The sequence below is a fragment of the Anticarsia gemmatalis genome, chromosome 5 (assembly GCF_050436995.1).
Source record: "Anticarsia gemmatalis isolate Benzon Research Colony breed Stoneville strain chromosome 5, ilAntGemm2 primary, whole genome shotgun sequence".
Classification (NCBI taxonomy): domain Eukaryota; kingdom Metazoa; phylum Arthropoda; class Insecta; order Lepidoptera; family Erebidae; genus Anticarsia; species Anticarsia gemmatalis.
In genome coordinates, this window is record NC_134749.1 from 12,867,823 (window position 1) to 12,882,710 (window position 14,888).

Below are 14,888 nucleotides of genomic sequence, written 5' to 3' on the forward strand. Positions count from 1 at the left end.
ATGTCTTCTGTGTCTTTCTTATATTATGAATGTGAAAATCTTTCCTTTTCTGGGTTTAATCACTCTACCGATTTTGATGTAATTGAGCTTGGAGATAGTGGAAAACTCAGAATAACTATACTTTTCTTCAAAAACAATCCCATATTCGTTAAAATGGGCGATGAAACCATAGACGCGAATGGTACCGCGCGGATCAGTAGTTTTTACAAAACTATGATAAAATATGTTTAGATTTATTTCCATTTTTATGTTCATCCCATATTCCTCTTAATATTATTTATAAGTCAACGTGTCTAATATTATTTATAAGTCAACGTGTCTAAAGCTGTCCCACTGGGAATGGAAAAAATATCCTCTCATTTTAACTCTGAAACACGCATAGCTGTTCCGAGAAGAATAAAAATAATTTTAGATGTCAAAATATGGATTACTTTTTGAAGAATTGGAACGTTATTTGTTTTTTTATTATTTGTATGATATAACTGCCAGTCACATTCCGATATTAACATATTTTGTTATTTTTAAGCTGGCAACGATACTTTTATTACGATGCCTAGTCAGTTCATAAATTGTAAGAGTTACCATAGTTTTTGTATAGAAAGTAAAAAATAGATTTCGTAAAAGTTATCAATTCATTATCTTGAGTTAGAGGAATAATTCGTAGCAAAGCTTCAGATATCATGTTTCTAGATAAACTTCACACAAGTACTATCGACAATTAACTACGATGCTCTTTTAAAAATATACTATTCATAAAGAATATAAGCAACAATTGTATTGTATTTCTATATTTACAAGAAGCTTAGTGTTAATAAATCAATATCTCAGTACAATATTGAGCCTTTGGTCACGAATTCACGACTTTTACCAATGGCGTGTCAAAAACATGACAGTTGAAGGTTATCGGTAGCTTTGAATGAACATCTTTTGTAGTTCCAATTTAGATTTTATATGAATTGATTCTAATTCATTCTACGTTTGAGAATCTTATTGGCATTGTAAATATGATTAAAATATCTGGCAGCTAGCTGTGCTCGCGATTACTTTGTGTTTCGAAAAAGTTAGAGATTTTTTTTTAAAGAGCCTTTGTCTACCCTTCATCCTCAATTTTATCAAAATTGGTTAAGCGGTTTAGCTTTGCGAGATGTCGAAAACAGATGGACTCTCCCATTTTAATATTAACGTGGATTAGGTTGTTTTTTTCAAGCGTCAAATTTCACGGGGAGAGCTTAGCCATGACAGATTTTAAACTCAACCACATTTTAAATTGGAACTATCCGCGTGTATAGTACTAAAACTATATTAGACATGTTCTCAGAAATGCCATAATAAGGAAAGCTTATGTTTTCAATAAACTCGTCACTTCAATTAGAAATTCATATCCGCTGTCTAGAATTACGCGAAAAGATTTAAATATCCTACGTTTTATGGGAAACCAACTTTAAGATGCCGCGGGCATATTTTAACGAAGATTTTTTGTAGACATTTTTTAACGATCGTGTAAAGAGTCTCGTTATTGGGGATATTTTAACGATCTTTTTGATCGTTGTATAGTGGTTGTAAAAGTTTAAGAGAATTTTTGGGGACATATGGTTTCTTTTTATTTTTAAGGAGCGATGAAGTTAATGCGTTTCACGTGTCGATGTGAACGATGAAAGGTGTTTGATGGACTTTTTATAGGTAATCTTGAGTTTTTGCTTTTTTGACGTGATATATCATAATCTTGGTTATGGTTGCATTCTGTATATGTTTTATAATTGGGTTACAAAGCAGATATTTTATAATTTGTTATGTTATTGGTTTGACGGAATATTAGTTAGAGTCAACATTTTTAAACTACCAGGGATATAATGGGCCCCGATTTTTTTTTTTTAAGAATCGAACCTAACTACTTCGTAGTTACAATAGTTGCGTGGTAACTACCACATCATTTGCACATATGCTGTTTAGGTGTCATAAGAAAAAAGTTCATGGGTTCGATTCCCACACGAAAAAAATAATTTGTGCGATCCACAAATAATTGTTTCGGATCTGGTCGTACTTTGTGTCAGTTGTTCGTCTGTTCGTAAAAGTCCCCGCGACACAAGAGCAATAAAATTCTTAGTGCGGGAGTTGTATTTTCTTTTTTAAAACAAAATTCAAGTTGATTTTTTTCAAACTACTCATCAGCCAGTATCAAAACTAAAACATTGGATCATTATTTTGTATTTCGAACACCGTGGAACGAATACACCGCGGTACAGACTGAGGGTACACGGCGTGTTTTTAATTACGTTCACCGTCCGAGATCGTTATCGTGTTATCGGACGCGCGATGACTTCATTCACTCGCTTCCTCCGTGTCTTGTTCCGCGTTGTATATGGTATGGTTTGAAGAATTTTAATTTGAATTTAGATTTCTGTGAGTTATTAAGGATAGCTTTTGTGAAGAGTTTTGTAGTTCGTTGACTTTTTTTTAAAACAATACTAGTTACTAGGTGGTCTGTGTTATGTTTCATACTATTTTGCTAGTTTCTAAAGAAAGATAATCGATTTTTTTATGAATTTATTAAAAAAAAATATGTAACAATAGCACCCTAAGGATTATAACTTTACTCTATAAGTAAATCGAATTTAGCTGAATGTTCAGAAGTCCGTTTTGTGACAAACATAAGTTACGAATGCCTTTATTTGGACATAAAACGGCAACAACTTACTTCTGAAACTCTAGAATTAGCTAACTAAAGGAACGAGGAACTTAACGATCATCCATCTATAGGATTTCCGCTTAAAACGACGCTTAACTTATTAGGTACTCGTTTACCAATCAATAAGCGCATCAGGACTTCAATTATTAAAATAGACTTCCAAAATTCCCAAAAGCCACTACCACAATCCGAAATCTCACATAAAAACTCACTCGCAATTCTCGATCTAAACTCACGACTTAACAGGCGTATCGAATGTCCGGCATGCGGCTCGAATGTAATAAATTAATAAACATCGTGTCTGTTCTAACAGATCGATGTGATTGTTCGTCACGCGATACCGACCACTACTTGGAATCTTTATTATTAGATATTGTATTGATGTTTAATATTGTGATGGACTAGTTTTGTGGTCTTAAAAGACGATATTAATAAACTAAAGGCATTGTAGTTTGTTCCTAAGATGTAGTAGGCTTCTTGATGAAACATAAAAAATAATCGCTCTGGGAATAAATACTGGTCTTGCTTTTGTGCTTTGAAATAACTTCGTACGTGTATTTATAAGTTACTTATTTGACCCAATATTTGGTTCACGTAGAAATCAAACCTACACTCTCTTTATTGTAATCGTAAACTGATGTAACTTTTCTACAACAGGGTATAATTCTAATACTCAATTCAGACAAACCAAAAAATAAAACATTCGATCCTACCAAATCAATCACATTCAGGACATCAAGGGACTAAAGATAAAAGCATTAACCATTGCGCAATCTGTTCAACACAAAAACAAAACAAACAAACTTAACATTTGATCTCATCGCAAATCAGTTTTAAACACAAACTATTAATAGCTGATATTTTATAACGTCTACCAATACGGATTTCTTTTGAAAGCAATAAATAATTTACAATCACTCCCAACTTAACATATTGATGGTTCAATGCTTGTATCGAAGTACAAGGGAAAGCACAACGCATTGGAGAGTTTTAATAGTACGGTGGTGCAATGGTTAGTGGTCGCTGCTACCAGTGCATCGGGAGGTACGGATTGGTTGTAGGTTTGATTTCCACACGGAAATGTATGCAAATTTCCTCCTGTTGAATGGTTGTAAGTTTGTAAATCAGTGAGTGTACAGGATCTATTTTTATGCAGTCAGTTGTCTTTTCAGTGAAAGTGGCTGTTGTTGAAGGATTTAAATAAGAAAGCTACAGTTAAATTAGTAACTTAAAAATAGAATAACAAGTTGATAATATGCAAGTGACGCAATACAGAAAAGAATAACAAACTAGAGCACAACTGCAATTTTTATAACAGCGCTTCATTTATCCACTAACCTAGTAAAACTAGCTGCAACTAGGTCACAATTTATCGCAGAGAAAAAAACTATAGTAATAGTTTTAAAATCGTTAGCTGCATGTCCGATCTTCCGCATGCACTTGCGTCGGCGCGTGTACGTCCATACGCAATGGCGCAACGCTGCAGTAAAACGTACTTCATATCAATAAATCTCCTTCATAAACAAGTTCCCAGTCCCCACACGTTTATAGCCAACGATGTTTGAAACTCTATAAATCATTACATCCGCTACTTAGATTTGAACGGCGAATCAAAACCGCTGAGACGTTACTCGAATGAATTTACGTATGATTAGCGCACGCTTATCGGATTAATTTCGAAATTTGTACACTGTGTAAACATTTGTCAGTGCCAACGGTATGCCGTGTCCGTTGCAGAGATCCCAGATAGGGAATCCAATCGAAATTTACAAACCCTTGTCGCTTTGCCCATAACGTGGTAGGAGGGCTTGCGGAATTAAATTCTCTGTGGACACGTCTCACAGGATTCTGGTACTTAAAACTTTCACTTAAAGCCGATATCCGCTCGAGTGGGGAGGACGATATGTGAATGCATTTTGCGATCGCCCGCTGCGCTCACTCGACGAAATCACAACAAATCATTCACGAGAACCACCTCCAGTAATGATGGCCGCATCGCATATAAATTGGATTTTACTGTTGTTTGTTTATGCATTAATGTTTGATTAAAAAGTTTTGTACGATTTAATTTAATTTGAGCGAAACCGCTACGGTTGACGGCTGTTTCCCGATTTGGAGTCAACAAGTGAGATTAAATCAGCGAAACTTTAAACGTTGGCATTAACAGAATTGCATTACTCGACATTATGCAAATTGCTTATCGTATCATCAAGGAAAAGGGTAAAAAGAACGAAATGTTAAAATCAATATGGCACCAACAACGAGTCAGAAAACGAAAGTCACACAAGAAAATCTCATTGAATAGAACCCGATATTTACAATCTGAGAACCGCAATCGAAACCCACGGACGAAGAGTACCAAGAATTTCTAACTATCCAACAGACTATTCTAAAGACAATTTATGATTCGTCCTCAATAGTGGAGAACATCGAGACACTCAATTCACACGAAGATCCATTCACATTACCATAATAATACAAGTATAATTTGTACTATGAAGAGATTTTGACAAAATAAAACTTATATTCAATAAATCTGTCAGGTAGAAAGTTTAGGTGGCGATAATGTTTCACAATATTGTGTTGGGAACGGTTCTTTGCCAACGGACTGATGATAGTAATCCGCTTATACGCATACAGTAGCAGGTATTTGATATCTTTAGGTGTTTATTAGCTAAGATGTTCGCACGTGGCCCGTTTGTGGGTAGTCGTTAATATTTCATAAAAATATTTTGCTTTTTATTAACTTCTAGCGCGTGTTATAACTGTTGATGGCAATATTGAGGGAAAGTAAAAGTTTGATAATTTTGTATTTAAATTGCTTTACTTAATATTTCCAAAGCGTAGGCTTGCTAAGATACTAATTGTAACACATTGATTGTGAAAGAGTTAGAAAAGTATATTTCACTACAAAATAAAACACCCCAAAGTAAAACAGCAGAAATATTTTAGTTAAACTACATTTTACACTTTCATAGAATTATCTCTTACCATTTCAAAAGTAACAGAATGATACAATCTAAAAAAATCCAGCAGATAAACCCGAACAAAAACAAGCACTCACATTACATTTAATCTAGAAGCTAACACAAACTACAAAACGAAGAACAACCACTCCATTCCGATGTTTAGGCAACAAAAGATGAAAAGGCGCTATAAAATTTCACCATTTTCCCCCTTTGTATGTGGCAATTAGGCTAATGAAGCGCTCTGGCTGGCGCGAATGAATGGCCCTGCTCGCGTTCCTGGCATTCAAACCTCACCTTTCATGTGGCCAATTTACTGATGGTCTACATTATATGACTTTACCTGAATTACTTGAAAGTAATTGAATATGCGCTGATGATGAGCCGCTGTGCGTGGTTTGGGTTTAAACATTCTGATTACACTGATGCTTTTGATAAACTGTTATGCTGTTAACTGTGTTAGTGGTAATCATTCAATTTTGGGTGCTCGGTGTGGAGTACCCACATAAGTCGCGTTGGAGCCATATTAGACGTACCCGTTGAATTTCATTTACTTCTAACGATATGTCCGTTCTAGAATGAAATTAAACATAAGTGATATGTTATTGATTTGGTACCTACATCATACACATTTTTGTGTGAATAAGAATTACTCATATTGTCATATATAATATATAAGTTCTACAATATTTTTAATTGAAATATGGGTATATTAGAATCTTCCATTCAAGAAAGTCCGTAGAAAAAACCTAGTTTTGATCAACCACCGTCTTTGATATCACTGGAAGTACAATGCTTCTGAAAATTGCCTTTTAAGTCTAGAGGGTAGTAATTGAATTTTTCTGTTGGAAAAATTTTTCAATCTTCTGCTTCAATTGCTACTGTGTCTTATAAATTGCAATCTTGTTTTGCTTCAGTGGGATTGTAGTGACCGGAATCTGTCAGAAGCAAACTATGAACTTTCCAACTAGAATTTTCATTTTAAGTTCGTATCAACCAGTTTTAGAATTCATGTGCATTGTGTAAGGAACGAAAGAGCACTCAGAAAAGTTGAGTGTTCCATATTTTAGACACACAAGTTCTGAAAGCGTACAGTCGTACTCTTTAAAATAAAGAAACATGGATGCAATGTTCTACTTGAGTTGCTTACAAATATACGAGCAGTGGTGCTCTTTCAAATATTGAAAATTTATTGCAGTTTTGTCTTGCATAGACAGACAGGTAGACATATGAATCGTAATAAGTAACTTTTGTAATATTTTCAGTCATTCGTCAAACAAAAGCTTCATAGCTTGCATTGATATAAAATTAGTGTTATAAGTTTTACAAATAAATCTAATAAGTAACCACTATTCTTCTGTGAAATCCAAAATATACTTAAAAAATTATTGGTTATAAATCTCCAAAACTTATTATGAAAGTAATCCTCACTTCATATTCAAAGTTGATGAAGAAGAAAACTATTTCCCAACAAACTTTCAGTCAATCTATCAGCGAGCCAAATCAGCAAGCTCACCAGATTGATCATCTCAATAAATAACGATAAACAAAAACAATTTACAAAAGCAAGATGGTGGATTTATTTAGCGTGAAAGCAGAAGAAGCCGTACAAAACCGAAATGGTATTACCCCCAAGGCTATTTATCAAATCGTACGATAAACAGAAATGGGAAATTGAAACAGAGTCAACGGGGACCGACGAAATGATTTATTAGTAATATAAACAAAATATGGACTGATCATTTTCCATTCGGAGATTGAATTTGGACCGCCGAGGGAGGTGTGTTATTAAACGTGTTTAATGTCGTGGTTAATGGCTTGTGCCTCTGAGTGATTCGTTTTGTTGCACCTTGGCCCTCCTACATGATCATATTTTGAGGCCATTCGACCCTTTAATTTTAGGAAATGTGGATGTTACTTTTCCAGTTCGATAAACGTCAGAATTTGTTGATTTTATATAAAATTATTAACAAAAATATACTTTCTTTAATTTCCATTTAACCAAAACCTCAGATTTGTATAAATTATGAGAGTGAATTATCTATTTATTGTTTTATTTGCTTTTTAATAGATTGCAGTTAAGCTTTTAGAAAACATTGAAAAATTAAATAATTGTCACTTCAAAACCAATTTTGGTTTATCTTAGGTATTTCAATTTATTTCAAAGCTAGGTTCTTCAAAGCTTTTATGAACATACTTTCATCGCAATATCATTAGATTTTCGCAATACACAATACCTGCAAATACCAACACACTAAAAAGCAAGTAGAACGGCAATAAAATGCACATAGCAGTATTAAAACTAAATAATACCGTGGAATTGGGAGAGAGCAGCCGAAACTGAATATTCTAAATGCCGGGCATTCTCGGAGAATTTCACAGAATACCTGCGTTGAACCCGTGTTAAATATTGCTATGTGAATATTAAAGCTTTTTGTGCTATGTACCAACGTGAATGCGAAAATAATATTGGCTTTTGAGTTCGTAAATGTTGGAACGCTGATTGAACTGAAATGTTTTAACACACGGTAATGAAACTAATATTGTGAATGTGAAAGTTTGTGAGGATGGATGTACGTTTATACTCTTTCACGCAAAAACTACCAAACAGATTGTCATGTACACATATTTTTTACACCGGGAAATCTGTTTACTGAAGCTAGTTTTACATAATTATATGTTTTAGTAACTTTTACAAGATGTAAGTAATGAATGCAGTCGTAGGTTGTCTCTTGGTAAAAAGGCTAATTTCTTTTCACGTAATAACTACAAAAGAGAAGCCCAAGGCAACAACTACTTTTATTAAAATAAAAGATCGCTGACTGACACATTCATATCAACGTCTTTCTTAAACCTGAGGCTATATTGAAATTAACGACTTAAGAATGCAATACTTTTAATTTTTGGAATACTATGCAGAAAGGGAGTTGTGCATAATACAGCAATATTTGTCTTATATTGTACATTCAGGTTTAGTAATGATGATAGTATTTGATGTTTAAAACATTTTTGCCAACGGACTTCTAAACGAAACTTTACAAATCCACACAATGATAGCATTAAAAATATATATGAAAATGGGAGCTTACTTCTGTGTTACATATAGATACGAATAGACTATAAATCTTATAATCACCAAAAGACATAGGAAATGTATGCGTGGCACTTTTATACATAAACCTTAGCCCATATCACACTGACGGGTCATGATCAATGTGCGGTGCGGAGTAGTAAATCTTATGAACACACGCGGATATAATGCGTGTTCCTTGAACGACTTGAAGCAATTGTTTGGTTTGATCGGTTGCTGTTTGAGAAAGATTATTATTGGAAACAAATTTGAGTATGTAAGTAATTCTAATAATGTTATATTATCAATCTAGTCTTAGTTTTGCTATAGCCTTAAGGAAAACTAGATTAGTGCGTAATATAAAAATGTAGCAACTTAACTTCAACTCGTCATTTTAGTTAAAGGTTTTGAGAATTTTGCCTCTGATGACATGAGATTATCCTTCCCCCCGCCAACATTTATAGTTAAAGAGAAAATTGAATTTTTTGAAAACCTAACAGTGGCTAAATTTGATAGTAAAACGCACATTTTACATGGTCCAGTCATGGTTCTTTGGGCCCAAATAAGTTCAGTCTTCATTGACTTTGCATTAATTCAATACTGAAAACTGCTATCCAGTATTATTGTATAGCTATTGATACCGAATACCTTTGTGGTTTATATCATTAACTATTTGTATTAAACGATTCACTACACATTTCAAACCAGTGTTTAATATTTGCTAAATAATTTACATACTGATATTCCCATATCATAGAGAAATGTAAACTTTCAACGGTATTTGGACGTGAAAGTTATGAATAGGGTTTAACCAACGTTACATTAGCTGTCAGCTGGAACATATGCGATAGAAGTTTTGATCAAAAGTTTGATGTTAATTACACATGTTTTAGTCATATTGTTTTGCTAAAGCCTATATGTTCCTATATGTTTTCATAATGTTCTCCGTGCCGATATACGACTACGGCGGATACTACGGCTTTGTTTATAGTGTCACGGAGGTCTACAACCTCAATTTCCTAACACCGGGAATCGCTGTGGAATTCTTGGAAAGTTTTTGGCCGGTCCCAGGATTCAAACCTGAGACCTCTGCGCGGCAGTTGTATACACTACCGAATGTGCCAAAGAGGCAGTTTCAAACCTACATGTCCAACAAAACTGTTCCTTATCTTCATCGACCATAAAACCTTCCAAAACGAATAGAACAATTCTAGATTACCCAATTAAGTCTCGTATAAAATTTTACCTCAGCGTTTTGGTAAGAACACCATAAAAATTTACTCCCTCGTCTATATTTAGACGATATGATATGGCCCAGATGGTCACGGCACCCGATTTTAGTATCTTTTTTACGTGACCACCGAACATTGACCTATGCTTCACCTTACTCGTACCTTTATGCTCATTACATTTTTAAGTGATGAAGGGAATGAGGAAGATCTTTTTAATTTGGAAGGTCAGAGTCACAGCCGATAGCCTGTTATGAAGACCAGTAACATTTCATAGTTATGACCGAGAGCGGAAAGGAAGTGTATATTTAGTACGGCATCTGTTTCTCGAGCATTTCATAGAAATAGTATTAATTAACATGTCCCATGGTGGATGGTTTCATAATTTGTAATTCCCTTGACACCGGATCGTAAAGTTTTGGCTGAAAATGTTTGAATTTCTCGCTTGTCGTATCTATTCGTGGATATGGTGTTATGAGATGAGATATGACATCAATTAACGTTAAAAAATTATGTTTAGATGCCGTTCCCTTATGAGAAATGTTGAGATTATTAGCAGGAGAGTGTGGCGAGACGTAATAAAAATAAAACTATACACGGTTTCACAATTTCTATATCGTTGTATTTCTCGAATTAGGAAATATCAGTCAGTTTTATTTTCAAATGCTTTTTTTATATTTTGTTCGTAATATATTATTAGTGTTTTTAGTTTTAACGGTTTATTTAGAAAACTGAGTAAAGTGTCTATAAAATTAATTCGTATACAGCGTCGCTATGGGGGACCCATCACTTACGGATATCGAAGTAACACATTACACACGGTTACTTCAAGTTAAGTTAAGCTTTGGTTTTAAATAATATCGTGGATTATTTTAATACGATCGTTTATTGAACACACTTTAAGGTTTTAATGTGTTATGTTTCATCTGCCTGTGGTTTTATTTGAAAAGAAATGAATATTATATTAATGATGCCACTCAGGTGTTATGATGAACATAATTCGACTTAATTAGCATCCTGAATATAAAACGTACATAAACCCTTCTTACTGATAATATACACTATGACGACATCATAATAATAACAATCGATTATAATCTGGGTCTCTTCAAGTCAAGAGTAATTCGATTCTTTTTAGGAAAGCGTGTTTCGCCTTAAACCGATACATCAGTTTTCGTCTAACAAGTTATGGTTAAACACAAACCTATTCCAAAATATCTTAATAGTACTGTCAAAGTAAAAATTAAAAAAAATAATTTAAATATAAAATCACTTACCACCATGAACTCCACAATAATCTCCAACGCAGTCAGCATGCTGAGCGTGTGCTCCTGAACACGGAGTATCTCCGGTACAGGACCTTCGCCTCGTCTGCCTGCAGTCAGCCCCGCAGACCGACCACTCCGACCAGCTGCCCCAACGACCGGGGAGGGCTGTTGAAAATAAGTTTATGTTAATAAATTAAACCTATTACTGTCACGATTCTGTACAGTCGGTACTGTCGAGTATCGAAAGTTTGACGTTTATAATGTACTGCCAAAATAGTTACTACGACGCCCGTCAGAGGCGCTGACCAGATTTTCATACAAAATTTATCGATGACTGGTCGGTTGTCGGTAGTCGATAGTAGTAGAGAATCGAGCTACTGTCCCACTAGGCACAGGTTTACTTCCAAAATAAGAGAAAAGCCTTGAGTCCACAACTCTGGCCATATTAGTATGTTGGAGACCTTGAATCCCAAAATAAGATTTATCCTAAAAAAAATAATTAAGTTCTTTCATTACTGTCTAACTAAGCTTGGAGTTCCCCACTTTGGCCTGGACCGGAACTTTGATATCCAAAATCAAGATATATCGTAAGTGGAAAGCTGTCTTTTTAATTAGTACTTAATCTTGTTTTTCAGATTTTGAAATATAGCGAGATTTCTTAATGAGGCATGGTGAATAATGTGCGACATTTAAAGAAAGAATTTGGTCTGAAAAGTTTACTTTGTAATAAGTAATAATAAGCAGGTGAGAAATGTAAAACAACTAATAATAATAGCTGAAAGAATGCACTGCAGACCAGACACTACTCAAAAAGCCGCGAACGTGCTTTTTCTGTTCGATCAAACTGCACCGGCTATATTAAGACAGACGGATTTTTCCGAGAACGTTGTGAAGTATTTGCAAAAAACAACACCAATGTCAGACACACTTCAGCAAACAGTTTTTGCAAACAAGATGTCACCATTTATCATGTTCACTTTTTTGCTTTAAAACAGAAACACGTGTGAATATCGCACTGGATTTATTTCACTGAATTCATTCATAATTTAATTTGTATTTTTGAATTGGTTTTTCTGTACTCGTATTCTTTATCAAGTCGGTTCTGCATCATGGTCGGTAGTGTATTCAATTGCTTGTCATAATCATTAGGCTCAGGTTCATGTGCGGGTTTTTGTAATTAATATTGGATTATCAATTTAATCGTAGTGTACAGTTTGGTAACGAGGTGGATAGGAGCTCCTTTATACTAACAGCTCTTCCTACCACTTCAGGGATAAAAAGCCTTGATATGTTTGTATGATTTTTTGTATCAAAGTTTTATTGTTTATTTAAAATATTAATATCAAGTTTCATATAGTGTTTACAAGAAAATAATACAATTATTTTTATTGCGTTTACTCATAAAGTTTAAGTGTTGAGTCCCAAGTAAAGGTCAGTTAAGTTTCTGATAATGGTATCAAGTAAGTAGAAATTGATAATATAACGGAAATAATAAACTTTTATATTTGAAACGATATCTGAGAATTGTTGTACAGTTGCGAGCAGAAATAAGTATATCCCGACACTATAAAAATACTTTGCGATTTGGTAGCTCCAAAATTTTACAGTTACTTTTATCCCAATTACATTGTTTGTATACATTTTTTGCTCAAAACTGTACCAATAAAAGATTTTACCGGTCTTATTGTTAGTTCTTTAAATTACTAAAACATTTATTGTAAAAGGACGTCGTTATTGGAAATTTTAAAATTGGTTTTTGATAAAAATAAGGTGCGGTCCTGCTGAGATGATCTTGAGTCGACATTATGAAAATAACAGTCGGATATATTCTCAGTATAATTTAAAAACATGTCAGGATATGAACAGGATATTGGGCTCCTACTGAGAGAAAGTTTACTTTTATTTATAGTTTATTGAGTTGTTTAACAGTTTAGTAAAGTGGTTGTATAAATAAACTCGAGTTGAGTTAAACAAAATTATCTTTGGGTAGATGAATGATAATATTTTTAAACGAACTTAATAGCAATGCAAAATTAAGTTTATATTTAAAATTTTAGCTGACGTCGTTTCTCGTGTTTTAAAGACAATTTTACAGAAGCAAATAGTTGAATTGGTTGAGTATTTTTGAGTATTGCGCTTAGCAACACAATTCGTGATTCATTTTTATAGAAAAAGATTAAAAGATTGCGTTTTTATTTGGCTATTTTTTGGTGATAAACAATCAGATACTATACTTAAATACACACACAAATGTTTGCATAAATATATTCAAAATCATGACAAATGATTGATAAAATATTACACCGTAACCAAACGCATTTTAAGCGCTTTTATAACCACTAAAAAACGAGATTATAACTGCCGAAAATAGTTTGAAAAACGTTAACACTACTACTAAACTGGCATACCTATTTAGTTTGGCATGTGAAGAAGTTGATACATGCAACTTTTATTATAACAATCATTAATACTCTAATAAGCATTGATCAATACTAGCAATTATTCCAACATCTACGATTAATAACAACCTATAATAAGGCGTCAGATAGACGTATCGTCTTATAAATTGAAATTAAAATACATCGTGTAGTCAACTGTAGTCCTTACATGCGAGAGGGGCATAAATCACAATGTTTTTTACAAAAGAAATAATAGAGCGTCCATACTGTGTCGCTGTTTGGTGCAAAGTGTAAACTTTTGATTATAATTTATGGTGATTTAGTTTGTTTGAAATTGTGGTAAGAAAATGTTTTAGCACTTGTATTTACTACTTTTGTTTTGTTTATGACTTTAATACTGCAATTACACATTTCGATCTTTGTGAAGCCCGTGCTTCGTCAGATGAAAACTACAGAATAGACTTTAATAAAAGATTTTTTTAGTTCATCATTTTTTATTCTTCGATGGGTATTTTCACGGGAACGAAATTGCGAGCAAACGAATATTATCATTTATGAAGAATATCATTAGTTTTAAATAGTGATTGTTGACACGCACTTTTTGAACGATAGTTATTAGTCGAGTCATTTGACATTTTACGTTGTATGGACCTTAACACTTTTTGACACAAAAATATTAATTACTCATCTTTTTTCCTTAAATTCCATACTAACAAAACCAGACGCAAAGCATCATTATCACCTACTTAACCATTTTTTACAACACCACACACAAATCACGCTTTTTTTTCTCCCCGCCACATGTTGTACCTTGCACCAAACATTCTACCCATGTGTGGGTGTACACACATTACATTACACGAGTGTGCAACATTTCTTATTAATTAATACACACACACATAAATCAGTCGCGGTTCGTTAGAGTACCATGACATAAGGGACTTTCACGTTCACATTAAAAAAATATTTTTTTCTTTTAGTTTTAAGTTCCTTGATTAGGGGATTTGGGTTGTTTTTGGGAATTAATTATAAACTGTTGTTAATTTCTTTGGATATAATTGTTGGTATTGATTTGGACTTTAAATAGCTTTTGTTGTAATAAAGAGTTTGTTGCTAGTATTGACTGTTTTTTATAATCGTGTCTATAGTAAAGATGGTGGAAAAGTTTACCGTAAATGTTAAAAATAAATTCAATTAATGTATACAAAACACCTCTGTCAAAGACGACTAGCTCTTTTGCCCAACAGTAGGAGACCACGCAGGCTAATAA

General features: G+C 33.7%; 1 protein-coding gene across 5 annotated transcripts in view; it reads right to left on the minus strand.

The window, feature by feature from the left end:
- The window catches only part of LOC142973212 (netrin receptor UNC5C-like), a 146,398-nt gene that overhangs the window by 8,862 nt on the left and 122,648 nt on the right, over positions 1-14,888 (minus strand). For all 5 annotated transcript variants that reach the window (XM_076114842.1, XM_076114845.1, XM_076114844.1 and 2 more), the window contains one exon: positions 11,229-11,384. In XM_076114842.1, the coding sequence (XP_075970957.1) occupies positions 11,229-11,384 (156 nt within the window). The remainder of the gene's footprint in view (positions 1-11,228; positions 11,385-14,888) is intronic.